Below are 17,586 nucleotides of genomic sequence, written 5' to 3' on the forward strand. Positions count from 1 at the left end.
AGTCTTAAGTCGTGAACCATGACCATATTTTGTACATTTCCTGCTGTAAATATAAAAAAATGTATTTATCATTAGTAATATGTGTTGCTAAAGACTTCATTTGGACAACTTTAAGTTAATGTATAAATCTCAATTGCAAAAAATTTACCCTCATGATCGGTTTTGTGGTCCAGGGTCACATATATTATTGCATCAAATGATGTATATTACTGCCAAAAAATAATGGTTCACTTTGTGTTATTTATGTTTAATTATAGGTTTATGTCTAATGTCAAGACCTTACCATTTCAAGAGGTCCAAACAGAAAATGCACAAGCTCAGAAGCGCTGGGGTTCTGGATGTGTTTCTGTAGTTTGGCCTGTAGAGGGCGCACAAAAACCATCAACAGACACAGATGAATGCTTATTTTACTGTACATTTGAGGTTTAAAGGTGACGTCAGTGTCCAAATGCTTTCATAAGTTTAATTCAGTAAGAAAAAATGTACCTAAAGACTTCATATTAGTACCTCAAAGGTACAAATTGGTACCAAATGTATACATATCGGTTCCTAAATGGTACATATTAGGAGCTTTTATAGGGGACTGCCCCATTTTTGACCATTTTTTAACAGTGCAGGTATCATATTAATCATTAAAAGTATTAAAATGTAAAGAGTCATTAAATGTGCTTGTTTAAAGGGATAGTTCCCCCAAAAATTAAAAATTAAATCATCATTTTCTTATCCTCACACTGCAAAAAATGATTTTTAAGAAAAAAATTCCTAGTATTTTAGTCTTGTTTACAGTACAAATATCTAAAAATTCTTAAATTAAGATGCTTTTTCTTGATGAGCAAAACAACCCAAGAAAATATGTCTAGTGTCTAGACCAAAAATATCAAATTTAAGTGATTTTGTGCATAAAACAAGGAAAAATATCTCCCAATTGAGTAAGCAAATTTTTCTTGAATTTAGTATTTAAGAAAAATGTTCAGAATTTTTTTGCTTACCCCATTGGCAGACTTTTTTGCTTGTTTTATGCACAAAATCACTTATATTTGATATTTTTGGTCTAAAAACTAGACTTATTTTCCATCATATATCAAAATATCATTTATCACAATACTTCCATAATATTTTCCTTTGGTTTCATAAAAAAGAAATGCAAAAAATTATTTTAAAGAAAAAAAATTCTTAGTATTTTTGTCTTGTTTTCAGTAAAATATATAAAAATTCTTAAATTAAGATGCTTTATCTTGATGAGCAAAACGACCCAAGAAAATAAGTCTAGTTTTTAGACAAAAAATATCAAATTTAAGTGATTTTGTGCATAAAACAAGCAAAAAAAGGCCAACAAATTTTTCTTGAATTTAGTGTATAAAAAAATATTCAAGATTTTTTTGCTTACCCCATTGGCAGATTTTTTTTGCTTGTTTTATGCACAAAACCACCCAAATATGATATTTTTGGTCTAATAACTAGACGTATTTTCTTGGCCCGCCCCGCTCACCAAGAAAAAGCATCTTAATTTAAGAATTTTTTGATATTTTTACTGAAAACAAGACAAAAAAACTAAGACGTTTTTTTCTTGAAAATAGATGTTTGGAGTGCATGTTATTAGAAACTTGTAACTGCAAAAATTATTTTCAAGAAAAATTCATTGGCCTTTTTTTGCTTGTTTTATGCACAAAATCACTTAAATTTGATATTTTTGGTCTAAAAACTAGACTTATTTTCTTGGGTCGTTTTGCTCATCAAGAAAAAGCATCTTAATTTAAGAATTTTTTGATATTTTTACTGAAAACAAGACAAAAAAACTAAGACGTTTTTTTCTTGAAAATAGATGTTTGGAGTGCATGTTATTAGAAACTTGTAACTGCAAAAATTATTTTCAAGAAAAATTCATTGGCCTTTTTTTGCTTGTTTTATGCACAGAAACACTTAAATTTGATATTTTTGGTCTAAAAACTAGACTTATTTTCTTGGGACGTTTTGCTCATCAAGAAAAAGCATTCTTAGTTTAAGAATTTTTCGATTATTTTACTGAAAACAAGACAAAAATACTAAGATTTTTTTTTCTTGAAAATAATTTTTTGCATTTCTTTTTTATGAAACCAAAGGAAGATATTATGACAGTATTGTGATAAATGATGAAGATATTTTGATAAATGATGGTACACAGTTGACGGTACCCATTAATTACATCATATTTATTTGTCCTTTACTTTGGAAGTCAATGGTTACAATCATTTATCAAAATATCTTGTTTCGTGTTCATCAGAAAAAAATTATACATACAGGTTTGTAAAAACATGAGGATGAGAAAATGATGAAAACATTTTCATTTTTGGGGGAACCATCCCATTAAGGGGGTTTGTAAGTTTAAGGACATGCTTTTAGGTGATATTATAAACCCACCAGCAGGTTGAAAGAGAGTTTTAGCTTCTGTAGACAGTCGATGAACTCTGCTTCTGATGGAGGTTTAGCTCTCAGTGTTAACATCCCCTCTAAAACACACATGTGAGATTCATTTATGTACAAGATACATGAATGAATCAGAAACTGAATACATGAATCTTATAGTCTACTGTTTATTAAATTACCTGCTGGTCCTTTCTTCTTATTTTTCTTGCTCCTGTTACGCTGGTTGAGCTGAGCGAAAGCTTCTGCTGCTTTGTGAAGACGCGCCACGAAGATCTCGATGTCGTCCAGGCTGCAGTTCAGGATTTGCTGGAAGCCACACAAACACGTGTCACACCGTTAAACTGATACGCTCAATGCTTGACTGTGTTTTAGATATCTAGTGTGATATCTGATGTTACTCACCACGTCCTTCTCAATGACCTGGGCCAGTTTCATATTGGACTCAGGGTCCTGTGGCGACAAATCACCTGAAACGCACATTGAGTATGGTGAGGATTAATAGTTCAATTGTTTGTATCACTATGCACAGTATTACCGCATCACCTTTTACATCTGTGGCTGCGACTCGACCTTTGACCCCAGGTGCGGGGCCTTTGGGTTCAGACTGTGGGATGATGCTTTCCCGATGGCGTTTCATCTTTTCTTGGTTTAGCCTGATGCAGGAGAGAAGTAGAGATGCTCTGTTATTAAACTTACAGTAGTATGATGCCTTCATGTGGTGTAATATTATGAATATCAAAATCCTTGCATTCCCCACATCCAATACACAAACTGCATCCCGAATCACCTACATATGCACCAAGTTTGTGCTTTTAATGTGATGTGTACTAAAACATAATGTTGTCTAGACCTTGTAATTGTATTTCATCGGGGTTTTTTTTTTGTTCATTATTTCTTAATTTATTCATTCAGTGAAGCATCACTTTAGTACTCGTTTTAACACTACGACTTGTGACATGATTCTGAATACTCATTAGGACAGATAGCATGCAAATTGGGACTTCTTGTGACCCTGCAAAATCGGATCGCTTCGAAATCACTACCCGTAATCAGAACCGATAGTGATACAGTAACGTACCTAAATACTGACAACTATTACATACAATTTTAAAGCAACATGATGGCCTTTACGTTTTCCTGATATTGTAATAGTTACCAATAAATAACATCATTTACTTACCCTTATATCATCTTATGATGTGCATTTTAAGGGGTGCTTAATACGCTTCTATGCCACTTTATGTGGTGGTTTACCGGACAGGGTTAAAATTAAGCCAGGATTAGTCCTTAGTTATACTAGGACACTTAAGTGGTTTTAAAAAACAATACAGGTGTGCATCTTGAGACAAAACAATAGCACTGATATATTTTATGATTAATTTAAATCTGTTTTTAGTTAATAAAGCTAAAACATGAACTTTAGTAATGAGAATAAGACTAAAGACCTGTCCGGGAAAGAGACCTTTATTAATGTATATACAGTATTGGGATTATATGTATACAGTATCTTTAAATTCATGCATATATCTTATCACACGTATATATGCACACACTGCACATTTGCAATCAAGTAAGTTATTATGTGTACTTGGTTTGTGATTTTGGGTCATCGTTTTCATATTTTAGGCTGCTAGAGGGTTCACAGAGTAAGAATTTCATTGTATAGTATTTCAGTGTTTTCTGTTCATGACAATAAACTATCGAATCTTATATCTGTGACTCACTTTAGCGTCTGTGGCCGCATCTTCTTGCCGCGTGTGTTGTCTCCGAGAGCGCTGTCGATGTCCGCATGCACCATCTCTGCCTAAAACACACACCCATGTTTACTTTGTTATTTAAACGGGGATATTACATAGATATCTATTGATTTTATACACAGCTAGATTTAAATACTATAAACAAACACAATAAAACATATCTCCCAATTGAGGTTTTGTGAGGCACCATTGACTTACATTATTTTTTCTACTATGGAAGTTATTTTTTCTACTATGGAATTTTATGGTGCCCCAGATCTACTTGGTTACAAATATTCCTCAAATTATCTTCATTTTGTTCAACAAAACAGAGACATTTATACAGGTTTGTAACAACATGAGAGTGAGTAAATGATGACAGAATATTCATTTTTGGGTGAAATATCCCTTTAAGTAATACACATACACTAGTAGCTCAGTATAAAACAATGAAAGGCAATGTCTCCAGCACGTGTGTGTGTGTGTGTGTGTGTGTGTGTGTGTGTGTGTGTGTGTGTGTGTGTGTGTGTGTGTGTGTGTGTGTGTGTGTGTGTGTGTGTGTGTGTGTGTGTGTGTGCGTGCATGCGTGTGTGTTGCTTATCTGCCTCTACTTCATCACAGTAGAAGAAATGAATGTCGGGTTTGTGCTGCTCGTTGTCCTGACAGACGAGCAGAAGGACTGAGGGGTATCGTGTCTGATTCAGCAGCGTCTGACAGTGCTGAACTGTGGACAGAGGAAAGTTCTCTAGGTCCTCCTAAGAAAGAAATTAAGACAGAAATGAATAAATAAATAAATAAAGAATGAAAGAAAGAAAAGAAATGAGGTAATGATGAAAGAAAGAAAGAAAGAAAGAAAGAAAGAAAGAAAGAAAGAAAGAAAGAAAGAAAGAAAGAAAGAAAGAAAGAAAGAAAGAAAGAAAGAAAGAAAGAAAAACAGAAAAACAGAAATTAAGAAATTAATGAATAAATAAATAAACAAATAAATAAAATAAATGAAGAAATGAAGAATGAAAGAAAGACAAAAGAACAAAAGAAAGAAAAATAAAAAAGAAAGAAATGAAGAAATGAAGAATGAAAGAAAAAAATAAAGAAACATAAAAGAAAGAAAAGTAAAATAAAAATAAATAAAAGAAAGAAATGAATAATGTAAGAAAGACAAAAAGAATAAAATAAATAAAAAAGAAAGAAATGAAGAATGAAAAAAGAAAGAAAAGTAAAAGAAAGAAATGAAGAAATTAATAATGAAAAAAAAACAGACAGAAAGAATAAAAGAAATAAAAAAGAAATAAAAAAAAGAAATGAAGAAATGAGGAATAAAAGAAAAAAATGTAAAGAAAGAAAAGTAAAAGAAAAAAGAAAAGAAAGAAAGACAGAAAGAAAAAAATGAAGAGAGAAAGAAAAAATGAAGAAAGAAAGAAAGAGAAGAAATTAAGAATAAAAGAAAGACAGAAAGAATAAAAGAAAGAAAGAAAGAATAAAAGAAAGAAAAATAAAAGAAAGAAAGAAAGAAAAAAGAAAAGAAATGAAAAATAAAAGAAATGAAGAATAAAAGAAAGAAAGAAAAATTTAAAGAAAGAAAGACAGAAAGAAAAAATGAAGAAAGAAAGAAATGTGGAAAGAAAGAAAGAATGAATGAAAGAAATGAAGAAAGTAATAAAGAAATTAAGAAAGTAAGAAAGAAATGAATATAGAAAAAAGAAAGAGAAATAGAAAAAAGAAAGAAATGAAGAAAAAAGAAAGAAAGAAGGAAAAAAAAGAAAGACAGAAAGAAAGAAAGAAAGAAAGAAAGAAATTAAGAAAGAAAGGCAGAAAGAAATGAAGAAAAAAGAAAGAAAGAAAGAAAGAAAGATAAAGAAATGAAGAATGAAAGAAAGAAAGAAAGAAAGAAAGAAAGAATAAAAGAAAGAAAGAAAAATAAAAGAAAGAAAGAAAAAAATGAAGAAAGAAAGAAATGTAGAAAGAAAGAAAGAATGAATGAAAGAAATGAAGAAAGTAAGAAAGAAATGAAGATAGAAAAAAGAAAGAGGAATAGAAAAAATAAAGAGAAATAGAAAAAAGAAAGAAATGAAGGAAAAAGAAAGAAAGAAAGAAAGAAAGAAATGAAGAAAGAAATGAAGAAAAAAAGAAAGAAGATCAGAAAGAATGAATAAGATTAATAAGGTCAAAGGTCTGGTACCCCTCTAAAGACTGCATATTAGTACCTATATTAGTATGTTAAAGGTACATAATGGTACAACTAAACTATAATTGTACATATTAAGAACTTTTTAAGGGTATTTCCCCAGTGACAAAAACCAAGCAGGCAATGTGATGTTAAAGGCGGGGTCCACGATGTTTGAAAAAAGCATTGGAAAAGGAGACGGGCCGACTACCAAAACACACTTATAGCCAATCAAATCAAATCAAATGCCGGGTTGCGTATGTGTGGGGCGGGTCTATTAACAGAAGGTCCAGATTCTATTGGGGTAGGGGCGTGTTTGTTTAGGTGATTTCAAATATCAACATTGGCTTTCAAACATCATGGACTCCGCCTTTAACTTCTAAAACCAGAGGGTTTCCCTCTAACAATGACATCACAATCATTTCACATAACTAACCAGGATGAAACACTCCCAAAAAATCCTGTTATTCCAGAGGATCAGATTACATTACAGTCATCGATGGGGTGTGGAACATGGTTGATGTCTATAACTTGTTTTCATTTTCATAATCTGTGTTATACTGTACGTGTACCTTAGTCTCACAGTCCAGGAGTTTGATGGATTTCTCCGTCACCTGCAGCAGCATCTCCTGTGTCCAGATTTTGTCTTTGGAGTCCAGCAGTTTTAGCTTCTTAATGGCATCGTCCACCGTTGCGATAGACTCACTCTTATCCATGATGAAGGTGGACAGATGCTGCACACAGATTCGAGCTTTAGTTCACATGAAATCAGCATCATGGTTTGAACTTTAATATCATAACACAGATATCTATTATTCTATATAAACATAATTGCACAAAAGTTGCCTAGCAGACACCCAAATGCACCTGCATGCATGTTTAATTGTTCACATTCACAGGCAAATTTTAGGGTCTTTTATCAAATTAAAGGCAGGGTAGGCAGGAATTATCTAAAAAACTTTTTTACAAGTTTGTCTAAACTGTCTTTATATACAAATGCATAATTAAAATGTAAGTACTCTAAAAAAGAGAGTATAAAACTCGAGTGTCTGTGGGCCTCTCATGGCTGTGTTAAACACAGTTAATTATTTCCATCCGGGACGAAACATATGATTAGCTTGCTCAAATATCACTCTCTCTCGCGACCATGGCTCCACCCGTTGCTATGGGATCTGCCCAGACATGCGCACACCCGATTGATTTGAACGTGCACGAGGCAATAGAAAGAGCAATAGTACAGCAGAGAAATAGCACTAACAACTCACAGAAACTGCATTCACATCTTACAGTACCTGCATATCCAGTCAGCGAAGGCAAAAAAGGAATAAATGAAGCAATCAAACGAGAGGAAATATCGCGTGGCTTTTCCTCGAGTCGATGATGCGGTAGCGGTATTGTCTGCGGAGTGTAGTCCTCGTCAGAGTCAACAATGCTTTCATCACAGAAACTCTTCCATGCAAAACACTGGCTGAGTGAGTACTAAAAGCCATCCGTTTATAAAAGCCATCTGTTTATATTCCTAGTGATAAAGTTAGGTGTATTATTACATGTGATTGTGACTTGATGTTATTACATGCACCGCGCTCCTTCCTCTCCGCTTGTCTGAGGTAATTCGCGTGTTCATGTGTTTTGGGGGCGTGGCTTAAGAAGAAACCCAGAAGGGAGGGGGTGGAGTGAATGGAAAAATTAGCTGTGTTCAAAACAGTGCCGAGAGGTATACAGACACTCGATTCCCACACTCTCTTTTTCAGAGTACTTACATTTTACTTATGTATTGATATATAAAGTCAGTTTAAACAAATTTGTAGAGAAGTTTTTTTGGATGATTCCTGCCTATTCTGCCTTTAACATCTGAGAAGCAGAAGACTCAAGCTCAACCCAATCTCATGTTTGTGTGAAATATAAAGCGATCATATTTGTGACATATTTGAATGTAGGACACGAAATCCGGTTTCTGATAGTATAGCACGTATGTATTCTCATGGCCAGAAACACACCTTTGCATTGTCTCTATTGTTTGTATGTATATACAGTAAAAAAAGAAGGGTGTTGTGAAACGTTGTATTAACATCTTTAAACATTTTTTCCATTGTAATGAAATGACTAATCCAAGCACACACCTACCTATTATATTTTTATATCCACTTTACTAACCACACCTGCATGTGTATATTATTGGGTGTGCGGGACGGTGTCAGAACTCACAAAACTGTGTGACAATGATCCCGTCCCACGAAAAAGAGCGAATTATTCAAAGTATCATGCATGATTCATCAGCAGATTTATTTGTGTTACTGGTTATGTCATGGCAGTGTGATTGTTGAGGATTACAAGGATTATCAAAGTTTATTGACACATCTGAATAGGTTTTACCCAGAGCGAGGAGGAAGTACAGGAGGTAGTTTAACCAAAATTTATATGCACAATGAAAAGTTAGTAGAGCAATTCCAGTGTTATGATCATGACTTGACCATTTTGAAATAAAGCAATGGGCCCCAAGAAGCAGTGGGTTACCAGTGCATTTTATAACAGCTAAGGGGCGTTGTTAGGCACTACGCGAAGCTGTTATGATATGCACTGTAAACCCACTGCTTCGCGGGGTTTATTGCGTTTATAAAACGGTTACTTCATATGCATAGCAGGGTTTCACAAAATAAAGAAACACAAATAAGTTGTAATTATATTAGTACAAATATTACTCTTCTGCCAAACAAAGTAGTTCCTCAGAATCAAGTGTGGCTGCAACAGAGCGCAATTCTCAAGCAACACAGACGCAGCAAAGACGCAATGAAAATATGATTAAAGACTGTGGTGTTTATTTTTATAAATCAACATTCATCTAAAATATACATTAACATTTATATCGTGCAACTGTTGAAGTGATGATCAAATATGCTTGGAAGCATGCTTAACTCTTTCCCCGTCAGCGTTTTTTTTTTTTAAGTTGCCACCCAGTTTTAGTTTAATGCCTTCCAGGAAAATTATCTTCTTTAAATAAACATAAAATATCAAATGAAAGAACAGACCAACCGCTTTCCAACAACAACAACAAAAAAAGTTTCATCCTACCTTCATCTGTTCTCTTATCAGTTATCACCTGAACTCAAATTTTCAGCTTAAAGCGGAGATAATTCCATTTTTGTGAAGAACTTTTGTAAGAGATCAGATTCAGAGCCTGATCAAAACTTACACGTCACGCTAAATCCACCACAACGCTGTTGTATCAAGTGAATGTGTCAGTGTTTAAGTTGTGTAAGATTGCCATCTAGTGGATAATAGCTAGGGTGACCACCCATCCCACGTAGCTCGTGCGCGCACAGCGTTTGAAGCCCAATTCATGCGTCCCGCAAATTGAGACTGTATCACGCATAATCAATGCTTGAGTCTATATCCTTGCCCCTCAGTTGAACTGCTGATTAGGTTGTGGTCAACATTTCGTTGTTGTCATGACAGCTCAGTGCGCACGCAGCCACGGACGTGCATAACTTTTAGATGCGCACTTTCCAATTTAAAAAATGACACTGACTCATCAAATAAAAAGAGAAGGTGTGGGTACAAGAAATAAATATTTGTGGCTGAAAGTCCTAAAGGTGTCCCCAGAACACTGAACAGTTTTTTTCCTCAGAAACATACCCCTTGTCCCCCCTTGGGCTTATTAGCAGGTGGTCACCCTAATAATAGCGGAAATATCAATTTAAGACTAAAACAACCCAGAGAACGTTTTCTCTTTATTGACGAAACGACTCAACAATATTTATTGACATTTATCTGGATATCGCCATTAATTGTGCAATTGTAGGCAAATAATATGATTAAAGACTGTGGTGTTTATTTTCATAAATCAGTACGCAGCAACAGTGGCGCATTGATACTTGTGATGCGGTCTGAACCGTGGGTTTACCGGGGTATTTTATCACGGCTTAGAACGCGTTTCAACCAATCAGAATGAAGAACCAGAACGAGACGTTTTTTAATCTCAACTTTACACTAGAAAATCGCGCTGCGTCACTGCGGTGACACTTTGGGGACGCCTCCAGGGGTAAGTGGGTCTTAATGTGTATATCAAATTCAACCAATGGTGAGGCCTAACGACAAAGACAGGGTGACGCGGGAGCCAGGAAGTATATCGCTATCTAAAATAGACGACGTTACATTGACGCAGGAAATATGGCAAGAGAGACGCAGCATCTCGTTCCCTTCTCAGGGAACAACAGTTACAACTTGTGTTGATATAATGATCGCGAATCGAATCCAGCCTGTTTCAGATGTGTGAATAACCCATAAAAACTCTCCAATAAAATACATCCAATTACCATTTTTGTCCACAAATGCGTATAATCCGTGAAATATAGATATATTGTCCATTGTTTACATCAGATTTCACATGCACGTCTTGTAATAGAATATAATATACAATCTGAGGACTATTTACATTGTAACACTTGTATATGAGATTACACTCGCGTTCAAAACAGCGGTCAAACTTTATTTCTAAAAGTAGGCGGGAGTATAATACATAATATCTTAACAGCGCTGTCAAATATCGTGACGTCATCAGACTTGCTCGTTCCTCCAATGGCTTCATGGAAAGACCATGGCTGTTTCTCAATTCCAAGAACGCAAAGAACGGTCTTGCGTCCTCGTGGAGATCGGTCTTGCCAGGCGACCTTGGAAGAACGAACTCGGAAGTTTTGCCGCAATGACTTCTGGGGCGTAAAGCGATTTCAGCAAGTCTGCACTCGATGCATCCTCGATATCAAGAACACATCCGGGTATTTTCATGCGTCCTCTGTCCTTGCGTTCTTGAGAATTGGAATGAACTTCGACCGTTAATGATGACGTAGAGCGAGGACACGAGGACGCAAGATCGCTGAAGAACGCATATTGAGAAACAGCCCATGTAGCCAATTAGATAACGAATCCAACAATCTTTGTGTGACGTTTTATTTCCTGGTGTGGAAACGAACGTGTATGCCAGTGGTTCCCAAACGTTTTCAGCGTGCGCCCCCCCCCCCCCTTGTGTACGGTGCATTCCTTCACGGCCCCCCAAAGAAAATTTGTGACAAAAAACTGTTTTATTAAAACTGAACATTTTAATAAAAAAAATTCAATTATACAAAAAAGTAGTGGTTAGTAGCCATTTTTAGGTTTAATTACACAGAATTCATGATAAATTAATGTATTTCATAAAATGTCATAAAACTGGGGCCCCCCTGGCACCATCTCGAGGCCCCCCTGGGGGCCCCGGTCCCCAGTTTGAAAACCACTGGTGTATGCATGTAAACAAAAGACTTTTATTTTGGGGCTGACTGGCACTTAGAAAAGGCACTAGTCTTTTGGGCCTATTGACTTCAAACATGAAATATAACTTCTTTAGACTTGTGGCTTTGGCATCATTGCATTTCTAGGTTTCACACACATATTTATCATTAAGATTTTTAGTATTAAAAAAGAAAAAAAAATATTAGAATGTACTTCAGCCTCTCTAACTTTTTAAATTTTTATCTTAAAATAATTTTGAAACCTGGAAAATTAAGCTCAAAGTGTCTTCAATCTAATTATACCACGGTTATGCTTATACCCAAAATGTTTCATCTATGGCATCGTGAAACACCTTTATTTTAAAGATTGTGGCCGTTTTTCTGTGAATGTGCAAAAACATTAATCAATAACACTAAATGCTTTAAAATACTTTTTTATGTGACAGAATCCTGTAACATGATTTATTTGTTATAACAAAAGTGTGCATAAGTATTCAACACCTGACAGAACTGGAATGGCATCTAGTAACAACTTTAAGTTTGTGTGAGAGAGAGAAAAAAGAGATAAGCAAGACAATATAGTCTTTACAATAAGAAAAGGGTGAAAAAAAAACAATAAAACTGTTTTAGACCAGAACAAAGTCCAACAGATTCCAGATCGGATCAAAGTGCTGTTAGATTAGCACACAGCTTACAGGCACACGTCTGAAACCTGACGTTATGAGGTTCTTTCAGGTTGCGGTGCGCATATGCACGAATGTGTTTCCTTTATCCAAGAGGACTATTGAACTAATATAGGTTATGGAACACCGATTGCGTTATCTCAGTTAAATAAAGTCATTGTCTAACTGTGCCCTGATAAATCTCTGCTGTGATCAAATGACTTAATAGCTTTATTACAATATCAAGTCATCAAATGAGTCAAATTAAATATTAACCCAAACGCTTGTCAAACTAGCAAAAGGTTCGAAGAGCTTGACGATTGCGAGAGGAAACCAAATTAAAGCTTCAAAACAAAAGAAACTTTTGCATATTACTCACCTGGACGTGGTACTGCGACATCTCCTGCATGATGACATTTGAGTTGGAGTATTTCTTTCGTTGCTCTGTAACGCACAAATAAAAATAATAGTCTTAACTTATAGTACCAAAGCGAATTTCACAGTCAGTTTCTCGTACATTAAGCAATTTTAAAAGTTTGCGATTGGTGGATAGTTTTACGAAAAACAACTGCATCAAGCTGAAACCACACAGATTCACACAGACTAACCTGGATAGTGCCACATTTTTGGTGTAAGAGTACACGTAAGATGACTTAAGCGTAAGGTTTCATGTACACAAACAGAAGAGAGGTATGAAACAGCAGTCAACGTTAGCGTCCGTTCTATAAAAGTCCAAAGCAAACATGAGGCTCCAATACGGATATCAAAGAGCAGCAATAAAACGCGCCGGTGGTTTGTTGTTTATGAGTCAGATGACGAAGCAACAATTTCTATTTAAATCAAAAACAACTTTAAATTCACTATTTCATAAGAAAAATAAAACATTAATTTGTCTACCTACAGAAGCGAGGAATTCAAATCCTATAAATCTGTGTTAAACACCTCCATGGTCTCCCATATAAAATCAATCGGCTTCCAGCACAAATCCGAATTGAAGGACTCTCAAACAAGAAATGCTCTGATAGGATTCGTGCTTCACCTGTCCCTTTAATCCAAGGTCAAAGGTCAAACCGTGTTTTATTCTCATAAACCCTTCCTCTTCCAGTCCAAGTTTTCAATATCATATCGCTTTAGTTGTTTTACAACCGCCCTATAAATCAGCGCTGCACAAAACATTCAGATTAATGTTGAAACAGCTCATTTCGGGTTTTGTTTCATTTTAATGTCAACTTAAAATGGACACAAACAGCCTCTCAAGATAACAATCTGTAATGCAGAAGACTTCTCTATTTGTCTCCATTACATCTCAAATGGGTCGACTCTCTGCTAACAGTTCATTTGAGGTGTTAAAGATGTTTATTATCATATTCAGTTTAGTTCAAAGTTAAACAGGCTTATTAAAGGCAATACTCAATTATGTTTTAGTTCAGTATTTATTTCAAAGTATTCTCTGAGGTATAGTTATTGATCAGTCATGAATACGGAAAGAAAAGTCATAATGTTTTATTTAAACCAGCAGAATACGACAAAAAACATTGGGTAACATGCCATAAATAACATAACAAGATGTGTGCACATATTTCTTCATATACCTTATAAAGTCTATATTTTTGTGTATATATGCCATTTTTATTGTTCATGTTGGCGCCAAGTGCGCTGTGCGTAGACATGTTGTGCAATACGGCTTGGGGCAACTTAAAGGGACACTCCGCTTTTTTAAAAATATGCTCATTTTCCAGCCCCCCTAGAATTAACCATTTGATTTTTGCCGTTTTGGAGTCCATTCAGTTGATCTCCGGGTCTGGCGCTAACACTTTTAGCGTAGATTAGCACGATCTGTTGAATCTGATTAGACCATTAGCATCAAAAGAGTTTTGATATTTTTCCTATTTAAAACTTGACTCTTCTGTAGTTACATCGTGTACTAAGATCGACATTTAAAATTAAAAGTTGTGATTTTCTAGGCAGATATGGCTAGGACTATACTCTCATTCTGGCGTAATAATCAAGGATTTTGCTGCCGTAACATGACTGCAGGAGGCGCAATGATATTACGCAGCGAGTTTTTAAATAGGAAAAATATCGAAATTCTTTGGTTATTTTTTAGCGTGATGCCAATGTTCTTATCAGATTCTATGGATTATGCTAAGCTATACGCCTAGGGCGGGACACACTACACTAGGGCAGGACACAAAGCTTTTTTACGCGTCTGAAAACGCCTGGTTCAGCTGATCGCCAGCTTTCTTTAGCTGAGCGCTTTGGTAGCTGTGATACTTGAGCTGTAAATCAGTTGGTTGTTGTGCTACTTGTCCCGCCCCTCCTCCATTGTAACTGGATGGCCGTGTGATAACTGACATTGACGAGCGGAGCTTTTCACCCAAAGTTGAATCTCTTTCAACTCTCGGCGCTCAGCGCGGAAAAAACGCTGCGCTTCCATTGGAAACAATTGACAACATGCGCCGGTCTCGGGGGGTAAAAGCTTTGGTGTGCACGCCCTATATAAGTACATAACTCCAATTTGTACAGATTACAAAAACGCAAGGCACAAATACGTTAAAAACGTTCTTTTTTAAGCACATTGACCGGAATCAACAGAAGCAGGATTCATTTCTGACTAAATAACATTTGTAAGTTACACAATTTTGGGGTTCATATGGGATCTTACATCTAACAATACTTGCACAATGCACTATCACGGAAATAGCTTGTTATCAAGTCAATCACACCTTATTATGTTATTGTTCATGTCTTGAAAAAACATAACGGAGAAAATACATGGGACATACGTTTAAGTTTTATAAAAAACTGGAGATATATATTTAGTTGTTGTCATAAAATATTGGATTGTTGCACTACATTGGTGTTTTAAAAAAACGTAAACATGCTTACAACATTAGAAAAAAACGATTAGCCAAGAGGCTAATATCCAAAATGGAAATTATGTACACAATGCGCTATACTCATCGCAAATTAGGTCATATGTCCCTTCTTATTTTAACAATCCATGATTTCTTAGGTTCTCTGATGTGTGGAAATTTGTCAAATGATGTATTTTCTGTGTTTGGATGGCTAAATGACCAGCATCCTGGTACAAAAAATAGGTTTAAAGCGCCCGCTCTGGACGTATATCCCTCACAGCCTCGTTTTGGAATCAACATGGCGGCAGGCTGAATAAAGTGTATGCTAAAAGTGGTATCGCCAGACCTGGAGATCGGTTGAATGGATTCCAAAACAGTAAAAATCGAATGTATAACTCTAGAGGAGCCGTAAAATTACCTTTTTTTTTAAAGTGGAGTGTCCCTTTAAGTTTGGGACCCAGCTCGTGGTCTTTCCCTGACATCCTTACCTCATTTATTTATTTATATATTTTATTAGATTTAATATTTTATCCCTCACCTAGCCCCTAATAATATTTCCCCTGTTTGCTTTCTGATATTGTGTTATTGTATGTTTCTTGACTTACGTATAATGCTTTTGCAATATTGTAAGTACACATCATTGTGCCAATAAATTACAGTACCTTTAAATGGAAAACAAAATTAAATTGACAGAGAGAGAAAGAGAGAGAGAGAGAGAGAGAGAGAGTGTGAAAAAGAGAGAGAGAGAGATCGGGTCATCTCTCTCTCTCTCAGGTTAAGTGACCAGAGCTAATCATTACCTCTTACCGAACATGTTGTTATCGGCTGTTGTGAGAAGATCAGATATCAGTTACATTTTCACACCCTACATTTATCTCTCTCTATCTCAACAGGAAGTCTTCTTCACACTCTTGTCCTCTCTTCCTGTTGGATGGAGAGAGTTTTAAACCGTAATGTGGTGGTTTTGGTCTACGGGTGTCTTTGTGAAAGTCGAGCTGCGCACATGCGTTATTCATGCTTGACATTTACTCCAAACGCCTCACAGCATGTCGACAGCTTTCATCTAGAGATGACCAAACACCGTACGGGCCGAAAGTCAGTCTCTCACGTCCTAGCCGGATTATGGGTCAACGATGATTGTTCTGTTAATTTAACTTTAGAGATTATAACTACTGCATATTGAATGTCTTAATATATTAAAGGCCCCGTTCTGTCTGTGATTTTGAAGCTTTGATTGTGTTTACAGTGTGCAATATAACATGTGTTTATGTTTCACATGTAAAAAAATGCGGTATTTTTCACACAATTTACTTATTTGTATAGCAATGTTTTCACTGTCCTCAAAACGGGCTGATGTCTTCCTAGTTCAATGAAGTCCCTCCTTCAGAAATACTTATCGAGTTCTGATTGTGTAGTTTGTTTGGTGTGTTGTGATTCGATAGCAGCTTAGCTTGCCGTTAGTTTAGCTGCCGACTGACGTATTCATGTGGGCGGAGTTTAGTCAAAAAACTGTTCTACTGACATCATTAATGCAGGAAGTAGAGGACTGTAGTCCAAACCGGACGTTCACTGTAGGCTTTGAAAGAGGAATTCTGTTAACTCTTTCCCCGCCCTTGACGAGTTATCTCGTCAATTAAGAGAAAACGCTTCCCTGCCAATCACGAGAATTTCAGGCTTTCCGCAATAGCGCTATTATCCACATGGAATGTTTTCCTCAAAATACATAATTTCTTCTCGACTGAACAAAGAAAGAAAGACATCAACATTTTGGATGACATGATGGTAAGTAAATTATCTGGATTTTTTTTTTTTTTTAAAGAAAATTGACTAATCCCAAAATTTTGTCACTTTATAGTTCATAGTCACTCATATAATAAACCTACCTCATTGTACGTCCAAACAAAGTTGCTCAATGCATTTGCCGTCATGACTCTGAATGCGTATGTGTGCAGGCTTGTATTGTTTCTTTACAAAGCAACATCGCCATCTACTGGTCTGGCACGCATAATAACAGCGTTTTAGTTGATTTCGCATTTAGTAACTATGGTGTAAATGTAGCCTGACGTTGTCATACTCAATTCTAGTCAGAATTTGAGTCTGAAACCGCTCCATTGAGCTATAATTATGAGGCGTGTCTCAACCGAAAAATGCCTCTGCACTCAATTGGATAGACCTACAACCAATCAGAGCAACGGAGTGTGTGACGTATGTTGAAATTACATCTTTTGCAGCCTGACCGAACTGCTAGTTATTTCGCTACAATGACACTAACATTGTGATTATACTGAGTTAGCGAATGTACATCAACACCTATTATGTTTACAACATTTCGTTTATATCACAACATGAAGTATTTACTAAGTCATAGAGTAAGACTATCTCTTACCATTTGTACGTTAGGTGAACTTCATCCACGACGATACCCATTACGTTAGGTTGAAAATATTGGAGCCTAGCATGTCCCTCCACTTATTCAGGAACCACGATTCCGGGCTTCCAAAAAGA

General features: G+C 35.7%; 1 protein-coding gene across 5 annotated transcripts in view; it reads right to left on the bottom strand.

The window, feature by feature from the left end:
- The window catches only part of LOC141364362 (epidermal growth factor receptor kinase substrate 8-like protein 2), a 46,190-nt gene that overhangs the window by 9,132 nt on the left and 19,472 nt on the right, over positions 1-17,586 (bottom strand). For 2 of the 5 annotated variants that reach the window (XM_073868951.1, XM_073868952.1), the window contains 9 exons: positions 12,603-12,667; positions 6,873-7,034; positions 4,745-4,894; positions 4,128-4,207; positions 2,947-3,056; positions 2,806-2,870; positions 2,583-2,709; positions 2,398-2,486; positions 284-358 (listed from right to left, as the gene is read on the bottom strand). In XM_073868951.1, the coding sequence (XP_073725052.1) occupies positions 284-358; positions 2,398-2,486; positions 2,583-2,709; positions 2,806-2,870; positions 2,947-3,056; positions 4,128-4,207; positions 4,745-4,894; positions 6,873-7,034; positions 12,603-12,667 (923 nt within the window). Of the gene's footprint in view, positions 1-283; positions 359-2,397; positions 2,487-2,582; positions 2,710-2,805; positions 2,871-2,946; positions 3,057-4,127; positions 4,208-4,744; positions 4,895-6,872; positions 7,035-12,602; positions 12,668-12,831; positions 13,267-17,586 lie in introns of those variants that run through there. The other 3 variants (XM_073868954.1, XM_073868955.1, XM_073868953.1) reach the window with 3 other exon arrangements.

The sequence above is a fragment of the Misgurnus anguillicaudatus genome, chromosome 6 (assembly GCF_027580225.2).
Source record: "Misgurnus anguillicaudatus chromosome 6, ASM2758022v2, whole genome shotgun sequence".
Lineage (NCBI taxonomy): Eukaryota > Metazoa > Chordata > Actinopteri > Cypriniformes > Cobitidae > Misgurnus > Misgurnus anguillicaudatus.